The sequence below is a fragment of the Gymnoscopelus braueri genome, assembly GCF_963280865.1.
Source record: "Gymnoscopelus braueri genome assembly, chromosome: 16".
Lineage (NCBI taxonomy): Eukaryota > Metazoa > Chordata > Actinopteri > Myctophiformes > Myctophidae > Gymnoscopelus > Gymnoscopelus braueri.
The window spans coordinates 45,201,509-45,224,001 of record NC_137616.1 but is presented as its reverse complement, the minus strand read 5'-3'; the positions used below and the strand labels follow the sequence as shown (position 1 = coordinate 45,224,001).

At 42.5% G+C, this 22,493-nt stretch overlaps 1 protein-coding gene across 1 annotated transcript; it reads left to right on the top strand.

Moving 5' to 3' along the window:
• Nucleotides 1-5,328: 5,328 nt before the first annotated feature.
• LOC308103009 (P2Y purinoceptor 12-like) lies at nt 5,329-17,396 on the top strand (the record flags this gene model as incomplete). The annotated part of the gene is made up of 6 exons (XM_080452861.1): nt 5,329-5,511; nt 7,317-7,718; nt 7,913-8,231; nt 12,346-12,422; nt 14,640-14,909; nt 17,295-17,396. The coding sequence occupies 6 exons, from the start codon at nt 5,329-5,331 to the stop codon at nt 17,394-17,396; spliced, it is 1,353 nt and encodes a 450-aa protein (XP_080308987.1).
• Between the last annotated feature and the right edge of the window lie 5,097 nt (nt 17,397-22,493).

The following is a 22,493-nucleotide window of genomic DNA, read 5'->3' as shown; positions in this document are numbered from 1 at the left end:
AACCTAGGCGCCTGTGTGTTTAACATATATTATGTTGTTTATTCTGCAGATACTGGGACAGTGGATGGCCTCATCATGATAAAGCCTATAACTGTGCATACTTCTGGCACAGGCAGAATGGAGAATGGTACAATGGGTTGTGTTCTAATAAAAGACCCTGGATCTGTGAGAAGACATGTTTCGCTTAGCTTCGTTGATGAAACGGCAGCTTACTGTTCTGCGTAGTCAAGTAGTACAACAGTAGTAATTCATTAGGAAAAATTCAAACGTCATTGTACAGAAGTACAAACAGAAGTGTTGTACCCCTCATAAAATTAATATAACCTTCAACACTTTTGTCTCAGTGTGGTTATTTATTTACATTTTTACCACTTTAACCCTGACTATTTAGGGAAGCTACTCCCCTGGACCTTTGTTTACACCTGGCTGGCTCTGCTGAATGACGCCAAAGTTTAACCCATTAATACCTGAGGCCGATTCTACATCATTTTGCCTTCCATATCAGCAGTTCTCAAACGTTCTCGTGCCAAGGACCCCCAAAATTTAATGTAATTGGCCGCGGACCCCCATCTGAAAATGTTTTGTGCCAGGGACCCCCAGAAGAGAAGATTTGTGTTAACAATTTCAAAATTATTAAAAAAATTTCTAACGCTTTCAAGACTTTTCAAAAACATTTCTCAAATGGCAGATGTACAAGCTCGCAGAGCATCACTTCGTATAGATCTGCTATTTTTGAGAACCACTGCTCTAAATCCTAAGAGCATATATAGCTAAAATCTGGAATGACACAGATGCTTTCCCGGTTTTAATGTGTTAAAAAGAGCAGTTTAACACAGTAAAACCGGGAAAGCATGTGTGTGCTGGTGAGGCTAGAAAAGATGAGACCGGTATCCAGAGTGAAACAGGTACAGAATGGTCCTGCACAGTCAGCTGTTCTTCAAGATACACATCACAGCGATCACTGCAGTAGGTTTGTAGGTTTACACTTTACTACAGAGGGTTGAGAGACCCATTTTTGGGTCAAGTAAAGTATGTCTTTATTTTTTATTTTTTATTTAAAATATTTTTTTCATAACCCTCCACCAAACAAAGACAATGCCCAGGCCTTTTAAAGACCTGCTGCAATCAGTGTAGGTGTGCCTTTGCCTTGCATGATGGCCTACGTTTGTTATGATTTGGAAAATAGTTGATCCTGACATTTTAAGACGAGGTTTATGTGGAGAATAGTAGAAGGTTCAAATTAATCTCTGTAATGTAGCATTGAAATAATATTTACTGGGATTTGTCGATTAAGGGACTTGTCAATTACTGTTTTCCTTCAAACACAATCTCACCAAAAGGGAAATCTTGTGTTGTTCTCAGAAAGCAATATTTTTTTGTCATAATAGATAGACAAAACAAAGGGGAATAAAAGCGAACAAGGGACAAATAATTTCCATCCGTCTTGAGTGGAAGGAAGTGTTGAAAACTGGCAGAGCAAAGACTCAAAGTGATGAGAGGGCCGTTCATCTGGAACACTGATTCTGATGGAGCTGTCTCTGCATCACCAATACACACTTCATATTGGACGAACCTGATGCATTGCTTAACCCATTAAGGCGCGGGAATGCATCTGTGTCATGTTAGATTTGAGCTATAACCATTATTTTATACTTTGGCTATTCAAAAATAGCAGATATACAAGCTCATAGCGCTATGAGCTAGATCTGCTATTTTTGAAAAATCTTGAACATACGTGCAAATCTTTGAATATATATATTTTTAAAGCGAACATTTTTACTCAAATCTTTGCTTCTGGGGGGTCCCTGGAACAACATATTTTACAAATGATCACTTTAAAAATATATACATTCAAAGATTTGCACATATTTTCACGATTTTTCAAAAATAGTAGATCTACAAGCAAAGTGAAGCCTCAAAGAAACTAGGATATCAGATAAGCATCAAAACTAACATCTGTGGTTTTCATCAAACGTTTTCATGTCAAGGAACCCCGGATTCATATGAATGTGTCTGTGGACCCCCATTTAAGAAATGATGTGCCTAAAATAGCCGATCTACAAGCTCACAACGCATCGTGATGGGAAAAGCGTTGTGAGGTTGTAGATGGTCTATTTTCAAAGAGCCAAACATAGGTCATAAGTGTTTCAAGTGTTCCTAATTTTTCTGGGGGGGGGGGGGGGTTCCCCCACCTGGAACACCCTCAAGGACCCCTCAACACCTGGACCACTTTGACAACCAGTGGTTTAATGACAAAATGCTATCTAAAACGCATTCATAACTTTTTTTGTGGTCAAATGTGGCTGAATAACTTCCTGTCTGTCTGAAGAGCAAGACAACAGCTTCTTTTTACCGGGCGGAATTACAGAGCATTCAAATGTTATTATTTAGTGTGTAGTATTATACAGCATTCAAATATCATTATGCCGTGTGTAGAATTATACAGCATTCAAATATTGTGGAAGAGACAGTCTGATGACCTGATAGACTGTCTACAGCCACTGAGACCGACACGAGGAATACAAACTCATTGGGTTTGTGACAAGACGGCCACACATTGACTGCAGAGACCAGACCACACTGTGTAAGTCCAGTTTAATATAACATCTTTCTCGTCGCTGTCGGGTGGAAACCTTGTTATCAGGGCTGGGACTTTAACTGATTACTTTGGATGAATTAATGACAGAAAATGTACGCGATGGAAAAAAAATCCGCATTTTAATCGCGCTTAGTTTTTGTCTCAGGCGTACCGATCATACCGGTGCACCAAGACCGGTGGTCTGTTAATTATTTTGGCCAAGGATATTGAGGGAGAGTTTGACTGAAGGGGTCTATCTTATTTTTATTTTTTAAATCAATATGGACTGACTAAATTGTTGGTAAATCAACAAAGTAACTTAGTGTTATGGCCTTTGAAGCAACAGAGAGTTTTTTTTTTTGACTGGTTTGTTCATACAGGATATTGGACTATAAGGTTAATCAAGACATCTTTATTTGTATTTCTCCTAATGGTCAGGGTTGGAATGTACTTGAAAGTATAGTGTTTTACTTGTGCTTGAGTTTACAGAAGGTCCTTGAATTTATATAGGCTACCTGAATCTCTGAATATATTCCTGAAATTGCTGCACTTTATGGTAAAACTTGCACTGATCAGTTGGTCTGTTTTAGTACCACCTTGAAACAAAAATTAAACATGCGATTCATTTCGATTAATTAATTACAAAGCTTCTAATTAATTAGATTATTTTTTATCGAGTTTTTATCGAGCCCTACTTATTATATGTCGTGAAATTCTGGATCAATCAGTAATTGATGAGGCAATAGGAGTCGAGGCGATATCCTAGGTGGTGATGTTTGTGCTTATATGCAGTCAACCTTTTCAGGTCATGACCCCCCAAAATGATCATATTTGAACTGGGGACCCCCACCCTGACAAGCACTTGGAATTGTAGGAGTTGAGGCATTACATTTAGTTTGACTCGGTTCCACAGATAAATATTGTGAAAATAGCCGATCTACAAGCTCACAACGCCTCACAACAGATCGTATATTTTCCCAAATGTTTGCCTCTTTCTTATACTGTTTGACAAGTTGGCAATTCTTTTGGTTATTAAATAGGTATTCAAAGTCCTTAAATTGTCACATCAGTATCATCTGGGGACCCCCCCCAAATCATGTGAGGAACCCCCTGGGGGATCCGACCCACAGGTTGAAAACCACTACTTTAATGTACATGATATCATGGGGAGAATATATTAGAATGTTTTATGTGGGGGAGAAAAAAACCACTATGGAGGACTGTCATTTTATTTGAGCTTAAATGTGATCTCTGGATATCCAAAAATTGGTGACATATCAATGTGCAGATGCACAGAAAATAATTTGCATTTGAAAATAAATGCAAATGCCTCGAAAAATAGAAATAGCTTTGAGAGGCTGGTGAGAGATTTTATCTGCTCCACGCTGTATGCTTCACTGGCAGTTTAGGCCTAGGTGAGACACGCACGCGCACACACACACACACACACACACACACACACACACACACACACACACACACACACACACACACACACACACACACACACACACACACACACACACAAACACATACAAATTTTGAGGTCACACTAGTGCCCTCTTTTCTTGCTAAAACCAAACAGATGACGCAAAGGCAGGGCGTAGCCTGGCCTTTGTGTTGTATAAGACATTGGTTCTAAAAGTGGGGTCAGGGGACCCCCAGGGGTCCTTGGGGGGTACCAGGGGGTCCCCAGCCAAATTAATTAATATAGCGACAATCATTTGAACCACTTTAACCATATATTATACTTTGGCTATTCAAAAATAGCAGATTTACAAGCTCATAGTGCTATGAGCTTGTAGATCTGCTATTTCTTTTAAATCCCTGGCACAAAATATTTTGAGATGGGGGGGTCCGCAGCCAGATATACATATCATTGTGGGGGTCCGTGACATGAAAAAGCTTGAGAACCACTGAGCAACTGTTTGTGATATCAATGAGAGACATGATGGAAACCAGCCGTGGTTCTCAAACATGTCAATGACCACTTTATTGAACCGCCTCTGAAAACATTCTATGCCAGGGACCCCCAATAAGAGAAGGTTTGCATATTTAGTTTTTTGTTTTTAATTCCAAATGTTCTAATTTTCAAGATTTTTCTTCGATCTACAAGCTCATGCGTCACGATGCGTGGCTAACGTGATTGCGTGTTTCAGGCTTAGTGAAGCCAGATCATTCTTACCATATTAACTTGTTTCATCCTGCACAACATAATAGAGCATAGCAGTGGCGGCCATTTTGTGGTTCCACAGATAGAAAGCCCATTTATTTTCCCATAGAGCCGCAAATATTTATATTAAGTATTTTAAGCCTGGACCCAAGCCATCCAGGCTCCTGGTGAATCATGACCGTAAAACATTTTGATTCTGTGTCAAATAGTTTTTTAATATTTAATTATATAATATGCTATATTGAATAAATACCCTTCTTTTGCAGTTTTCAAATATGTTTTTACACAGAAACAAATATTGTATGGTCATGAAAACTTGTGAAATGGGATATTTTTCACAATGAGTACTTACTTTAAGTACATTTTGATGACAATGCTTTTGCACTTGTACTCAAGTACATTTTGAATACCGAACTTTTACTCGTAACAGACAATTTTTACTACGTGGTATCGATACTTTTGTAAGTAAAACATTTGAGTACTACTTACACCACTGCCTCTAATATGTCCTCTTTTTTTTCATTCCATCATCTCTCTGAACTCCTCTCCACTCTCAATCTCCACCCAGGTTGTGCAGATGAACACCACGGCATCCAACGACTCCATGCCGTGCGTTCCAGATCCTTATGTGAACACTGTGGTTTTCCCCTGTCTGTACAGCATCCTCTTTCTAGTGGCCCTGGCACTGAACAGCCTGGCAGCATGGACCTTCTTCAAGGTCCCCACTACCTCTACATTTGTGGTCTACCTAAAGAACGTGGTGAGTGAAGGCAAAGATAAAGCAGTACACTCAACCTGTGGCCTGGAGCCCACCGGAGGGGCCGTGAGGATATTGCAATGGGTCCCCAAATGATGGCAAAACGCTAAGATTGTATTGATAATGTAACATTAATATCCCAAAAATTATGCAAAACTAGAAAAAGTGCTCCTCGGAGCACAGGTCTCCACCAGGTCACGGTCAGGTTATTGTGGGCCAGCAATGTTCGGAATTTGCCGATCAGTGATGGAATATGAAAAAATAGGACAGACCTGTCTTGATCACTTGACTATAGAGATAAGGTGTACCGATTTGCGTGATGTTTGGTCAAAATCTGTGGGAGTAATATCAACACATTTGTTTGGCAAAAATCGGCGCTTCTGGTGGCGCAAGTTTGTTGATATTACTCCTACAGATTTTGACCAAACGTCACGCAAATCGGTACACATTGGCCCTCATTTATCAACGGAGCGTATAAACCGGCTTATATTTTTCCATATATTCGGCCGTACACCAACGTCGAAGTCACATTTATCAACGAATCCTACACAGCCAATCCTGGCGTACATCAGGTCGGAGCTTTGATAAATCTCACGTCTGAAAACGAGCGTCATTTAAATAACACACCCTTAAATATTCTCAAAACGCCCCGATTTTACGACATGAAGAAGAACCAGAATACGACCAAAGACATCAAAAGCCAATAAGAAAGAGTTTCCCCCAATCGCCTTGCCACACACGCACACGCACACGCCCCTCTCTCTCTCACACACACACACACACACATACGCACACGCCCGCCCAGCTGTGTTTCTCATGTAATCCGTACCGTAGCAGTACAATCTTTGTCACGTAGGCTTGTAGCCTACATGAATGACATATTATGATACCAATCACATCGCCATGAATGGAATACGTTTGTATATTAATTTATTTAACCCATACCGAGCAGTGCACAAGCAGTCATGTAGGATATTCCCCGTGAGACTCGGACTGGAGGCAGTGATTCCGTCCCGCCACGTTAATAAGAGATTGGAGCGTCGGGTTTATATCCTTAACACAGCCAGGTTGTAGTCTTCAAAACTCTCTATGACATAACTCCATAACATAGGACAAGCTACTGTACGTTTGTACACCTCACTGTCCATGAAAAGATCGTCGGGAGTCCCGAAAATGCGCTCGCAGAAGCGCTGTATATTTTGAAAATAGCAGATCTACAAGCTCACAACGCTGCGACCCGTTTTTTAGCTTGCAGATCTGCTATTTTAAGATAGCCAATGCAACTGAATGACTGTTAAAGCAGTTTGTTTAAATTACTTTATAAAATGTTATATTTTCACAGGGATTATTTATTAGTGTAGATATACATTTAGGAGTGGATTATGCGTCCAGATGCCTGTCAGACAGTATATTGATAAATGCCGAAAGGTGCGGTGATCTCACCGTACGCCCATTATTTGGGCTGCACCGCGTTGATAAATGAGGGCCATTATCTCTATAGTCATGACGGATCTCTATAGTCAAGACGGATCTGTCCGATTTTTCATATTTCATCCTGATTGGTGAATTTAAAACATTGCTGGCCCACAATAACCTACAGTACCTGACCTGGCAGAGACCAGTGCTCCGAGAAGCACTTTTTTCTAGTTGATGGTGTTTTTGTTATGTTGTTCTTTTGTGTCGCTAGTCGCTACCCTTGCTGTATTTACAGCACTTCTCTTACTCTGTATCTGTATTTTAACTGCTGTACTGCCTCTGGCGACTGAATTTCCCCCGCGGAATCAATAAAGCTCTACCTATATCAACAGGTTGTGGCTGACATTCTCATGACGCTGACCATCCCTGTGAAGGTGCTGTATTATGCGGGTGTGAGCCCCTCGCACCTCTGTGTCTTCTACTGCCGCTACTCGTCCAAACTGTTCTACTTCTGCATGTACAACAGCATTGCCTTTCTTGGCCTCATTAGTCTGGACCGCTACCTGAAGATTGTCAGGCCATATGGGGAATACACCGTGCAGAAGGTCAGGGTCGGTCAGGCGCTGAGTGCCACTGTGTGGGCGGTGGCGTTATCTGTAGTGATACCAAACGTCATCCTGATTAACAAGCCACCACCACATCAGCTCCTTGTTGGAAGCGATCTGGAGACGTGTGCCTCCCTGTACAGCGAGTTTGGTCTGATCGTGTATGAGGCATCCATCTACTTTTGTCAGGTAACACGTGTAAACATTGCGCTGTAATTGTCTAAATGCAACTGTGGTGATAATCTGTAGTACTGTTTGTAACAGTGAAGTTACAGCTTCTTCTTGCAGCTTATTGTCTAATGTTATACACAATATACCTGTTGGACCTCATTCTGATTTGGATCTGATCTTGAAATGTTTTGCTGCTGATATATTGTGTCCAGGTGGTGTTCTGGGGCACACTGGCTCTGATGGTGGTCTGCTACACCTTCATCAGCAGGACGGTGTACAAGTCTTACAAAGCCTCCAGGAGCAGCTCTGAAAAACCAAAAACCAAAGCCAAGGTCTTCGTGGTTGTAGCGGTGTTCTTCATCTGCTTCGGACCTTTCCACTTTGCCATCATTCCCTACATACTGACCCAAACCCGAAACAACACCGCAATCGGCTGCAGAGAAAAGAACAACCTCTACATCGCCAGCGAGACCACCGTTTGGCTGTCGACCACCAACTCCTGTCTGGATCCGCTCATCTACATATTCCTTTGTAAGACGTTCTGGCCACGACTGGTGGCCACACTGACCTGCAAGCTGGAACAAATATGATTGTCCAACAGCAAGCAAACAAACAAACAAACAAACAAACAAACAAACAAACAAACAAACAAACAAACAATTAAATTAAGTTAATTAAATTGAACCACCTTCTTGGTGGTTTGAAATGTGATTTAAATGTGATCTCTATTTGTCTCAGTCTGGACACTGTCTCCGACACTGAAGCCTGATTTATACTTTGTTGTAAGGCGGTGTTGCTTGCCAAAAGATGGCGATCTACAAGCTCACAGCGCGTTCACATCGCCACATGTTTTGATCTTATATATCTGCTTTTTGTTGGTAAACAAGACCATCATATGACAAGTGTAATTTAAGCATTACTCACACCTAGTATGGCGTTATGTCGTTACAACAGCAACCAATGCAGACAGGTCGACAATCTCTCAATACACAAATCTGATCTGATCACTTGCAAATAACAGTGTGGACTGCCAGTCCTAAAGATCATATTTGGACAGCATAGACTGTAAAAAATATGGACAGCATTACGCCCATAGACTATTTGAAGCCTATTTTTCAGCAATTTCAAAATCTGCCATCTTTCTATATCCGGTCCAAAAAATTGACCCGGAAATGAATGCTATTGTTTGGGACCAGAGCGGGGGTGGGGAATGAATGCTATTGGTTGTGTAGCTTGTCAATCAAATCATCACAAGGTAGCCACGCCCCTCCTACAGCATACCCTATACTTTATCATCAATTTTAAAATAAATGGGATCATAATTTACCAAAACGAATATCATGGTGATTGAAAGAAGACTTTAAACTAGCGACTGGAGGCATGTAGTATTTATGTTTATTAAGGTAATTAAATCAAGTGTAAAGTTCGGCAAAAAACCATCCACTTGAATAGAGCCTAATTGCTTCTGACACCAGCGGGGGTGAAACAGCAAGACTACAGGCCATTCATATGAACTGTCACTTCCTATGTAGCCTCAATTTACAACTCGGATGCTAGCCTCTTGGAGGACAGTCAATCGTAAAGATCCAGACATCCCACCTCTCCCGGAAGTTCCGGGAGTCTCCCAGGAATTACCGTCCGCTCCCGGACACCCGCGAGCGACCATAAATCTCCTGCAAATGCCGACCAGGCGATTAAATGGTGAATTTGCGGGAGAACGGTTCCTATTCACTTCCCATTGCTCATATCCGGTCTAGAGCCCGCCTACTGTCTCGGTTTGCACACAAGTAGGCTGCACCAACGTGTATATTCGTGTATAGAGGGGCGGGTGTATAGAGGCGCAGAGAGATTGCGCCTGATCCCATTGGTTCACCTATCTGTCCGTCAACCCCCGCCCCGTTAACACAACATTACGAGCGACGCCCACAGCACTCTGGTTGGTTGGGGAAATGAACACTTCCTCATACCGGGTACACCGACGCGATGGTCCAGGCTTTTATTTTTTAGCAAAACTAAACAATAAAAGTCTGGAGATCGAGGCTAGCACACAAGAGGCTCACACAGACCGGATCTGCAACCTGCAATGCCTTCTTTTTTTTTTACCTTCTTTGTTCTCATTCGTCGCTGAACTGTCAATCTGACAAAATGAATTAATGTAATTCGCTGTGGGAGGAGTGGGCACAATCTTTAGGTGGGCGTAAAAGTGACCAACCACTGGTCTCAGATGCCGAGAGAGACGGAGAGGGAAAGAAATACACACAATACTCAAGGAGTTAACCGTGTCTAAAATAATAACTTTTGCCCGTTGCACTGTATGTAACAGTGACTTCTCTCAGCTCACGGAGGCCTTAATGACTGCAAAAGGCACGTCGAGGTATGTTAAGCTGGCAGCATTGTTGATGAAGCTCAGCTAAAACACTTATGTCCTCTTTGTAGCTTTGATTGAATACTTTATCAACAGTTTGCAACAACAAAAAAGCACAGCGCAACTGCTGCTGCTGTTACCAATTTATTATCTACATCAATTGTGGTGAGAGAGATCAAAGCTAAAAACGTGTGGCGAATGCATTCAAATAGCCTAGTGAAATTGGAAGATCTACAAGCTCACGAGGGGTGCGAGCTTGCCTTGTAGATCTGCTCATGGCTTTAATAGCTACACTAATGATGCCCAAATAACTAATACTCCAGGCTGAAGAGTTTAAAGTGACTGTATGTGTATAGATAAAGATCTGTTTAAAGGGATACTTCACTTTAGGGCCGGGGAAACATTTAAAAAATATATTAAAAATAAATGAAAAAAGTTATGGAAAATTCATGGCCCCCTCACGCATTAGAGTGTCCTACTAATGCGTGAGGGGGCCATGAATTTTCCATAACTTTTTTCATTTATTTTTAATATATTTTTTAAATGTTTCCCCGGCCCGAAAGTGAAGTATCCCTTTAAGTGCTTGTAAAGATCTATTTATGTGCTTGTACTGTAGATTTATATCAGTCAAATAGAGATGGTAAAATCAGGCAAAAATAAGAATGAATAATAAAAAAACGAATTAAAACCGGAAAAAAGTACCAAAACCCGGTAAAAACCACGGGGGGAACCTCCCGCAAATGATTTTCTCCAGGGTGGGATGTCTGAAGATCACATTTAATAACAGTGTGGACAGTCAGTCCTAAAGATCACATTTAACTAGAAGGTACTGTTCCTGAAGAAACAGTGTGGGATCGCTAAGAATGTTGCTGGTATTGAGTATTGATAGTGTTAGTAGTGTTGAAGGTTTGAAAGGTTCTAAAGGTTTGAAAGGTTTGAAAGGTTCTAAAGGTTTGAAAGGTTCTAAAGGGTTGAAAGGTTCTAAAGGTTTGAAAGGTTTGAAGGGTTTGAAAGGTTTGAAAGGTTTGAAAGGTTTGAAAGGTTTGAAAGGTTCTAAAGGTTTGAAAGGTTCTAAAGGTTTGAAAGGTTCTAAAAGTATGAAAGGTTTGAAAGGTTCTAAAGGTTCTAAAGGTTTGAAAGGTTCTAAAGGTTCTAAAGGTTTGAAAGGTTTGAAAGGTTTGAAAGGTTTAAGAGGTTCTAAAGGTTTGAAAGGTTTAAGAGGTTTGAAAGGTTTGAAAGGTTTGAAAGGTTTAAGAGGTTCTAAAGGTTTGAAACGTTCTAAAGGGTATTTACTTTAAATTATTTTTAGTCACTTTATTTACTTTAAAGTATTTTTTACTAATTTTTACAACTTTTAAGTATTTTTACTATTTTTTTCAACTTTTAAGTATTTGTACTCATTTTGAGTACTTTTAAGTATTTTTACTCAATATAAGTACTCTTAAGTATTTTTACTCAAGGTATTTACTTTAAAGTATTTTTAGTCACTTTATTTACTTTAAAGTAGCTTTTACTAATTTTTACAACTTTTAAGTATTTTTACTCTTTTTATCAACTTTTAAGTATTTTTACTATTTAAAAAGTGAAATATCTCTAAAAGTACAAATTATTTCAAAAATTCAAATGGTAGCCAATATGTCCTAAGTAGGCTGAACGTTATAGAGTTGGAACGGAGTTTCTAGCTAAAAGTATGAATTTCCCCATTGAAATGAATAGGAGTTTTTTAGAAGTAAAAAGTGAAATATCTCTATAAGTACAAATGATTAAAAAAATTCAAATGGTAGCCGAAATGTCCTAAGTAGGCCGAACGTTGTAGAGTTGGAATGGAGTTTGTAGCTAAAAGTATGAAGGACTAGTTAGCCATCAAAAAACGGTGGGAAGATATAATAATAATAAGAAATAGTGGCAATAACATTAGTGTGATCGCTTTAGCGATCCCACAATAACAGTGTGGACAGTTGGTCCTAAAGATCAGATTTAATAACAGTGTGGACAGTCCGTCCTAAAGATAAGATTCAGAAAATGGCGATATTTCAATACAGCGATGCATTGGCATAAAAAAAAGAAAATATGCTTTGTAATTTGTACTTTTGAATACTTGAATACAAGTGCTAACTAAAGTAAAACATTTGACTGACCAACGTTTACTTTTTATTGGATTTATGAAACACTATAACTAGTACTTCTATGACAGCAGTGCCTCATACAAGTAGGTCAGTATGTTTGTCATTACTCTGATGTAGTTTATCATTTCTGTGAGCTTGTGTTTGTGTGAAATAGATTCATTTATAAAACTGGACAGGTGTGCTCAGCAGAGCGCAGATCTCTGCCTGGAGGCGTGTCCTCCATCTTTCGGGGTGTGTGTGTGTGTGTGTGTGTGTGTGTGTGTGTGTGTGTGTGTGTGTGTGTGTGTGTGTGTGTGTGCGTGTGTGTGTGTGTGTGTGCGTGTGTGTGTGTGTGTGTGTGTGTGTGTGTGTGTGCGTGTGTGCGTGTGTGTGAGGAATCATGTGATGGTAATGTTTTGGGGTTGTGTATGTGTGCGCCACACGTGTGCACACACGTATACATAGCCTGGTTCCAGACGAATCTGCCACTGCCTACAAGCTCACCATGCGTCACAGGGGTCTTAGTGGGTCCTTTTCATGGAAAGGTTTCTGGACCACTGTCTCAAGTCCTCCCTGGAGCAGATGACAGAGTCGGGACAGGAAGTACAAGTTGGAGACCAGACTACATTCAGCCAATGGCCCCGATCACGAATCTTTCTGCACTGCCTGACTATATGACACTGTTTCTCAAAGTGGCGTCCGTAAATGGACTCTGAAGGGTCTGTAACTTTAAGATAAACACTGAGGGTTTTACAGTGTGGATTAGGGTCCCAGAGATGAATCAAAATATTTATTAAAATAAAACATATATATCAAATGAGGGTCCGTGGACTATTGCCTATCAAACTGGGGGGTCCTTGAAATTAAAAGGTTGACAATCACTTATATACTAGACCCCTCCCCACACACCCAAACAAGGCATCTTACGGCGTCCATGTTTGTTGATATCAGCATGCTGCCATGGTTACCCGACATTTCCTATCAGAGTGCTTGGAGGAGGCTAGTATGTGCAAGACTAATCTCTCAAGAACAGATTCTGCTCTGCGTTGGAATCTGTCGTGAAGGTTCGTCATAACGTGTACACACTGGGCTACAAGTGGGCGTGCCTTCAGATCAGGAAGCAGGCCGCGCTTTACCCAATCAAATGTAGTGGGCGGGATTTACGTGTCCGCCGATCCTTCCCCACTCGAAACCAACCAAAACTAATTTAACAATAGCGTCCGCGGAGCAGACAAAACCACGAAAAGATATTCACATTTTAACTTGCTCTTTCATCATAGAAACAAGTGGGCTTATAACCAAAACGATCCATGTTCTCTGGGAGAAGTGGTGTTAGTGTTCCGTGTAGAAATATTTTTAGTGGGAATGAAAACATAGTCGCACCACCGGAAGTGAAACGCTGAAGGCAGACCAAAACCCCGGTTTCCTTGCGTACGGGTTCTCCGTCGTCATTGTCCCAGAGCCAAGTGAGATAGTACAAACAGCAGAGGGCGCTGTTATTCCTTCTCAATTGGCTCTGGGTTCCCAGATTGGTGCAAGACTGACGTCACATTTGATGACGTGATATTTGAGTCACGTCGACTTAAAAGACGGTTACACAGAGTGGGAGGGGAATTAGGCAAAGAGCGAGGACCAAAAGCAAGGAGGGACCCATAAAGAAAGCAAGACCCCTAAAGAAAGCGAGATCCGCAAAGAAAGAGAGACCCGCAAAGAAAGAGAGATTGGCAAAGGAAGAGACCCTCACAGACCGAAAGAGATACCAACGGAACACAGATAGAAAGACAAAGACAATATTCTGCTGTAGACAAGAAGACATCACTGGCTCTGGACACCCCAGCGCCACTGCTGATTTCACATAACCGGTTCTGAGTTGTTCCAGTTCGAGTGTTTCTACACTTTGACTTTTATCACCGGTGGGTAGAAATGGCGTCTGCCAGCAATCTTCTGTCCGAAGAGAACTTTCTGTGTTCTATCTGTCTGGATTTGTTTACGGATCCAGTGGTCACTCCGTGTGGACACAACTACTGCAAAACCTGTATCACACATTACTGGAACACTAATGATGTGTGTCAGTGTCCAGTGTGTCGAAGAATCTTCCATAAGAGACCAGATGTATATGCCAATACTTTTCTTTCTGATATGGTTCATCAGTTCAGGAGTCACAAGTGGAAAGAAGAATATGAAGCAAAGACAGAGGCTGAAATTCAGCAGATGATCCAGGAGAGACAACTGAAGATTCAGGAGGTCAAACACTCAGTAGAGCTCAGCAGGACAGACGCAGACAGAGAGACAGCTGACAGTGTGCAGGTCAGCACTGCTCTGATCAGCTGTATTCAAAGAAGCCTGACTGAGCTCATTGATGTGATTGAAGAGAGGCAGGAAACAACAGAGAAACAGGCTGAAGGCTTCGTCAAAGAGCTTCAACAGGAAATCACTCAGTTAGAGAAGAGACGTTCTGGGCTGTCACAGCTCTCACATAAAGACCACAGCCTTCAGAACTTCCCTTCCAACAACACCCCTCCACCCACCAAGGACTGGACAGATATCAATGTCCTTCCATCGTCACATGTGGGGAGCTGTGAGACAGCTTTGGCTCAGCTGGAGAAGACACTCAATAAAGAGATGAAGAAGAATCTGCTTGATGCCGAGCTGAGGAGGATGCAGCAATATGCGGTGGACGTAACTCTGGATCCTGACACAGCACACCGCGAACTCATCCTGTCTGAGGATGGAAAACAAGTGAATCATGGAGTCATAAATGATATTCTCCCAGACAACACCGAGAGATTCTATGAATGCATCTGTGTCTTGGGAAAACAAGGTTTCTCCTCAGGAATGTTTTACTATGAGGTTCAGGTTAAAGGGAAGACCAATTGGGATTTAGGAGTGGCCAGAGAGTCCATCGACAGGAAGGGACCACCGATCAGTCTGAACCCCAAAGACGGTTACTGGACTATAGTGTTGAGGAACGGAAATGAGTTCTATGCAGCTGCTGGCCCTGGCGTCCGCCTCCGTCTAAGAGAGGAGCTCCAGACAGTGGGAGTGTTTGTGGATTATGAGAAGGGTCTGGTCTCCTTTTATGATGTGGAGGCCAGAGTTAATCTGTACTCTTTCACTGGCTGCACCTTCACTGAGAAACTCTATCCATACTTCAGTCCATGTAACAGACAAAATAACTCTGCTCCTCTGATCATCTCTCCTGTCAACGTGGGTGCCGATCTCGACGGAGAAGTTAGGATCATGTCACCTCCTACTTTGAAAAGAAGAAGGAAAACATGAAATGAAAACATGTGTTCCTCTGCCTTTCTTTGTCAACAAGAACAAGAACATTTTTTTTTGTTTTTAAATATAATAAGATGAATCCAGTCATCATCAGTCACTTGTCAACCGTGCATATATATAAGTCCGAACGGACCTGAAGAGCATTTGGAATTACTGGACCCGGCCCGAAACAGACCTGAAAATAATCGTACCTAGTCCGAAGCGAAACGGAGGGAAACTGGACCCAGTCCGAAGCGGAACCAAGGGTAATTCTAAGGCTATGTTTAAACAGATACGATCCGCCTTGAAAACGATAAAGTTCTCAGGAGACGCAACAATTATTGAAAACGCCGTAGTGTGCACGCCAGGTCGCTAGGTGACACCCCGGATCGACACTTTCTTCTACTACCTCAAACACAAAGAGTGACTGTAAACAAACAATGAAACACACTCCAAAACAGATTGTTGTTTCGGGGCGGACGAAGAGATGGAATTGTTATGGATACTTCAGAAATAGTCTTCTGTTTCTGTTTGAAGAGTCTTGCCATTGGAAATGTGAGCAAAAGCATACACCAGACTGATCCTGATCTATTGTGAACCCACGTGATCAGTCTGACCAATGCCAGGCTAGACAGGAGCTGTGGCATCACACATTTTGCGTTCCCCCCGCCTGTTTTGTCTGTTTACACGGAGACACACGAGGCAGAGTGTCACTTGTCTTTGCGTTATCAACCCCCGAAAACACTGTTGCCGTCTAAGCGGAAGGCACATTTGATCAAAATATTCTGTGTTTTCTGTGAGGATAGTTTCCGTACAAACAAGGCCTAATTTATTAGACCCGGTCCGACCGGGTCTCTAGACCCCGTACATGGACCCCGATGCTCATTTATGCTCATCATTTCACCGTGGTATTGATCCTAGCCGCCTGTGAGTGTCACCTCCCATGCCCTATATCAGAGTCTCCGTCACAGACAGAGCTAAGTTGAAACAGGAGTGTGCGCTGCGTTTGCAGAGAGAGTACATTGTCGACAACTTTCTTACTGCCCCCCGCTGATAATTACCACAAACATGCCCCACACCAGATGATGTTCCAACTTCCAACTTCCCGGTGGCTTTGGTTGTGTTTCACCTCGCTAAAGAAAACCTCCATGGTGGTCAGCAGCCAGTATATATACGCACTGCACTGTACTGCACTGCACTTGAGATTGACTCAATCAATATGCAATCAATATGCGAGAACAGACATATGGGTTTTAGAATGTAATTAAAAACGCATATGTCTCATTTTTAAACTGAACGTTATAGAGTTTAATATATAAAAAGAAGCCCTGGTCGGGTCCTCACAGGTCCATAAGGGCCCATGCTTTTCAGATGCACCGAACCGAGACCCACGGCAATTGTCATGGATCCGACCCGTACCCGAGGGACGGGTCGATATTTTGGACCCGACCCGGCTCTCTGGTTATCGGTTCCGGGCAGACCCGTGCTACCCTCTAGTTCAGCTAACATGAACAGATATAAACAAGATTGACCTAAAAAGATTATAATAATTTAAAAGTATAAAAAAAAAAAGGCAGAACAAGGAATATCTAAACTGTGCATGTTAAAGGACCACTTCGCCCATTTTCAACCTATCTTCCTATACTGTAGGCTAATTGGTCGTCACTAAGGCTCATTATAATATGGTACCATTTTAGTCTAATTGGTCTGTGTCTCAGAGGAGGGCTGTGGACAGTTCAGAAACCTGTCTACCAGTGACATCATCGGTAGGCAGGTTTGGACATTTCAAACAAGATTTTTTTTTTCTCTCCCTTTTTTTCATGTGAGAACAATGGCTTCTATTATGGTGTGCTAACTTTTCAGGAAGAGAGCAGGTGTAATTTCTATTTACTTGGATTCCCCATCGATGATGTCACTGGTGGGCGGGTTACTGAACTGTCCCACAGCCCTCCTCTGAGACACTGAGTGAGTAGACAAACATGCCATACCATCTTATTAACATTAGTGAGGACCAATTATAAGAAGAAAGGTTGAAAATGGGTGAAGTGGTCTTTTAAGACGGCATTTCTGTTATTATAACTCTCATGTGAGCTTGTAGATCTGTTATATTGGCTACTAATATGGCTTTAAAAAGCCATTTTGCAATAGGGTGCGCAGTGAGAGGCCATTGCTCTTTGGGAGTCTTCGTCATGGGGAGTGGGGACGTCTGTGGAACCCTTTCTCAAGTACTCAAGTCCTGAAAAAGGATATGTCAGAAAATGACAAGTGGAGATAGATATTAAATCCCCTTGATATGAGGGGACATACACTGCCGCCCCCGCTTTTCCCTGTTCCTTTTTTTATCCTCTTTAAATATAGCAAATGTGTATTTTGTAGATGACATGTATTAAAGGGATAGTTCACCCTCAAAATGACTCATGACCCATGCCTTTTTTTTTTGTTTCAAAAGAAAAAAAGGGAACCAGGGGACCTGGTACTGCCAGACCCCTTGAACCGGGAGGAAAAACGTTGTCCGGGAGGAAAAGAGGGACCGACAAAGCCTCATGTAGGCTGACCCCCTGGGTCTGGCAACAAAAGCCTGGGCGAACCATGCAGGAACGCTGGTCTTAGGACCTTGTTATCTCCTAACCAATCAGAGTGCAGAGGGGCGTCGCTCTAAATTTGGTGACGTCAGCGTGCTCCGGCCGGGGGGGGGGGAGGCGGGGACATAGATTGGTGAAGCAATAGGAAGCGCCGCAGGAATCCCTGTGGCTGGGTTTGGATCCGCCCTTCAAGACCATCGATTGGGCTCGTTCTTTCAGTCTACCCCATGGAGACTTTTTTTGTTTTTAGTTTTTGTCGCATTCCTAAGCCAATAATTTGATGACCGGCAGCGGTTCCTAACCTGACTCCGCCAGATGGGGGCGGTATTGACTTCACGGGTTCACAATACAACCTCCATCTGGGATCGCTCAGAGAGTAGAGCTACTCCGCACAGCTGCGCGTGCGAACCAATCAGCGGCTGCTAGGGGCGGGGTCTTGGCGAGACCGGACGTGACGCCATCGAGAATCGCTTATTGCGTTGTAGTTCTTTCACGATTCATCATGGTTGAATGGTATACAAAAAGAACTACTGCTGGCGCAGCTACTATACGTCATGTAGACACGTCAATGTGATTGGTTGATAGACGGTGATAGACAGACGGTCCCATCCAATCACCTGCCAAGTAGCTTGAAAAAAGGGATTGCCGTCTTGCATCGATTCTGCTACCGGGGTCCCAGATGGAAGTAGCGTGTGAAACAAATGTGACGCAAGCTTGTTCCAACTGGCGGAGTCAGGTTAAGCGGTTCTGGTAGGAGACACAAAGAGTCAATTTTGTGTCTCCTACCGGAACCGCTGCCTACCGGTCCGCTGGTCATCAATTTATTGGCTTAGGAATGCGACAAAAAACAAAAATATCCATGAATTCAAGTCTCCATGGGGTGACTAATCCATAGATTAGATGGGTGAACTATCCCTTCAACGTGTTAACATGTTATGCTCTGTTGATGCATGAATACATCAGGACCACAATTGAAACAAATCCCCAGGACTTTTTTGTTTAGCCCAAGTGTTACTGTGCTTCTGTGCTGTTTACATCTTTTACTAATATATTATTCAATCAATAAATGAAGTCCTCCGTGGAGCAGGTGACAGAGTCAGGACTGGATGTTCAAGTTGGAGACCAGACCTATGTTCATCCAATGACCTCCATCATATCATTGCTGTCAGGTGGAAACCTTGTGTGTCCAAAACCATTCCTTTTTTATTATTATTAACCCTTTAAGACCTGAGGCCGATTCTACAAATGCCTTCTAAATCAGTAGTTCACATCTTCTGAAAATGTTTTGTAACAGCGACCCCCCAGAAGATTTGTGTAAAAAAAACAGTATTATTCAAATATTCTTTTCAAGATTAAAAAAAAAAAACTAAAAAAATGCAGATGTACAAGCTCGCAGTCATTATGCCAATTGATTGCTATCGCACTAGCCTCGATCTCCAGGCTTTTATTGTTTAGTTTTGCTAAAAAATAAAAGCCTGGACCAGCGTGTCTGTGTCATAGATATATATAAAGGCTAGATGGCTCAAGGGGGCGTTGCAAGCGTAGCTCAACCGCGGCCATCTTGGGACGGTCATTCATAACATTATGTCTATGGTGCATATACTTTGAAATAACCATAGCGTGCTCAATTTTCATCCGATTTCCAAACGGTTTGGTGTGTTGTAAACACCAAAGATGTAGTTATGATACTGCATACTTATAATTATAATCATGTTTTTTTTTTATTATATAAAATTAATGCAGTATCATAACTACATCTTTGGTGTTTACAACACACCAAACCGTTTGAAAATCGGATGAAAATTGAGCACGCTATGGTTATTTCAAAGTACATGCACCATAGACATAATGTTATGAATGACCGTCGCAAGATGGCCGCCATGTGGCAACGTCGTACTCCATTGGCCACTAGCGCGGGTGAGTCATCTAGCCTTTATATATATCTATGGTCTGTGTACCCGGTATAGGAAGTGTTTCATTTCCCCAACCAACCAGAGTGCAGTGGGTGTCGCTCGTAATGTTGCGTTGACGGGGCGGGGGCTGACGGACAGATCGGTGAACCAATGGGATCAGGCGCATTCTCTCCGCGCGGATTTTAAACCCGCCCCTCTATACACGAAAGCAGGAAGGCTAGTGCAGCCTACTATCGCACTGACTCACCAACCAATGAGGAGCCCCCACCGGGAGGATGTAGTGCCCCCGTCCTACTCCTCAAGCCCAACACTCCCTGCTGACAGGCTCCGCCCCCAGCCCGTAGGAGTATCTGCAGTGACACTCGGCTTCCCTCCCCCGAACGCGGGCCAATTGTGTTCGTATAGACGCTCCACAAAGCCGGATGCTTGTCGATCGGCTATTCTCAGCGAATGCATCGAACCCACAATCTCCGTGGTGGTGGGCAGGCACTTTACCACTGCGCCACCCAAGCGCGCCTGAGAAACCTATTTAGACCTACTCATGGCATGTCACCATAGACACATTTTTCTTTTTTTCCTTCAAAAATAGCAAAACAAAATTGCAGATCTACAAACTCACAGATCTGCTGAGAGCTTATATCTAGATATGCTATTTTTGTGTGTCACGATGCGGCACGTTATGAGCTTGTAGATCGTGTATTTTCTGTTGTATCCCACTGACTCACCTGCCAGTGAGGAGCCCCCACCGGGAGGACGTAGAGCCGCCGTCCTACTCCTCCCGCGCAACACTCCCTGCTGACAGGTGCCGGCCCAGCCCGTAGGAGTACGTGCCTCCCCCGAACACAGACCAATTGTGTTCGTATATATGTCACAGGGAAATTGGCATTCGTTGGGGAATTTGAAAGGCATGCTCGTTTTTAGGCGCGGGGCTGCGTGTGTGTGTGTGTGTGGGGGGGGGGCTCTACGTAACAGGTGTGTTGATTACATAGACAGATTAACGTCACCAGTCACAATCAAAGTGAATCGATAACAAAGGGGGAAGCGAGGGGGGGGGGGTGAAAACAAGCGCTCCTTTTTCAATTTAACTGGTCTTCCAATTTCCCTGTACATATACACGCTCGACAAAGCGGGATGCACCACTTTGGATTCAAACCCACAACCTCCACAACAATGCCTGTTGGGCACCGGCCTACTCGGGATCAATGCAAGCTGGGAACGATGCAAATAGGGAATGCATACCCCACCCTGTTATGCATTACCCGTTATGCCCGTTGACAGAGTACCTGTTGTAACAGTCAGACTGTCTGTTTTCCTTTTGTGGCCAAATATGAGATCTCTATATCTGTGTGTCCTTGTCCCTTTTATGTCCATGTATGGAGATTTGCATGAACATTTTTCAACATGGAAACGATTATGCAAAAATAATTGCGAATATATATCTCAAATGATTGCGATTAGGCGATTATGTAATAATTGTGAGCACATATATGTAAGTATTTTTACATGACACTGTATAGGTACAGTCATTTAAAAAAAAATTTTTTATCGCTGTCAACCTGGCCTCCCTTTTGAGCATGATTTCATCAGTGGAAATATTCTAAATAAATAAGTGAATGAATAAATGAATAGATAACTACAATGCCTATACCTACCTACCTGACTGACTGACTGACTGACTGACCTTGTTCCTCCCACGCCATGAGTCTCCTCCTCCTTCAACTCAGAGGGGGGGGGGGTCCATTTCCAGCAGGGAGTCACATTTCGTCACAACACGCGGTGACAAGAGTGTCTATTTTAAAACGTGACCTAAAAACACAACCTCTCGTCACCATGTGGAAGGAAAGCATGGAGGTTTCTGTTTACCATTCAGTGCTCATATCCGGTCTAGAGCCCGCCTATTGTATCCGGTACTTATCGCACATATACATGGAAGCAACAACACAGGCCGTTTCCGTATCCTGTCCAGAGCGGATATGGAAACCGTAAAGCAAATTGGGCCCCAAGTCTAGCTGAGCCTTAGCCATGGATCACACGACGCTCGTCCGTCACAAGCGTCATGACTGAACTTCTACCTGGTGTTTGCACTTTCTTCATTTACAACCCGTACATCTACATAAACGTTCAAATTTCAAATATAAAGTGCTTAAATTATGGCCATGGATGTTAAAATTATGTACGGGTTCTCACAAGTACCCGTATCTTCCGTATTTTCCAATAAAAAGCATTTTAATCCAATTGGTGGCCATTTTCTCTCACTATTCTCCATATACTTTCAACCTCGTGACCCTATCGGTTGGGAGTTGTATTGCACTCTTATACATTATTAACTCTATGATAAAATGGCCACCAATTGGATTAAAATGCTTTTAATTGAACAATATGGAAAATACAGGTACTTTTGAGAACCCGTATATAATTATAACATCCGTGGCCGTGAGGTAATTACTTTATATTTGAAATCTAAACGTTTATGTAGATGTTCGGGCTGTAAATGGAAAAAGTGCAAAAAACAGGTTGAAGTTCCGTCATGACTGTCATGATATGACGGTCATGTTTCAGGGCTAGCG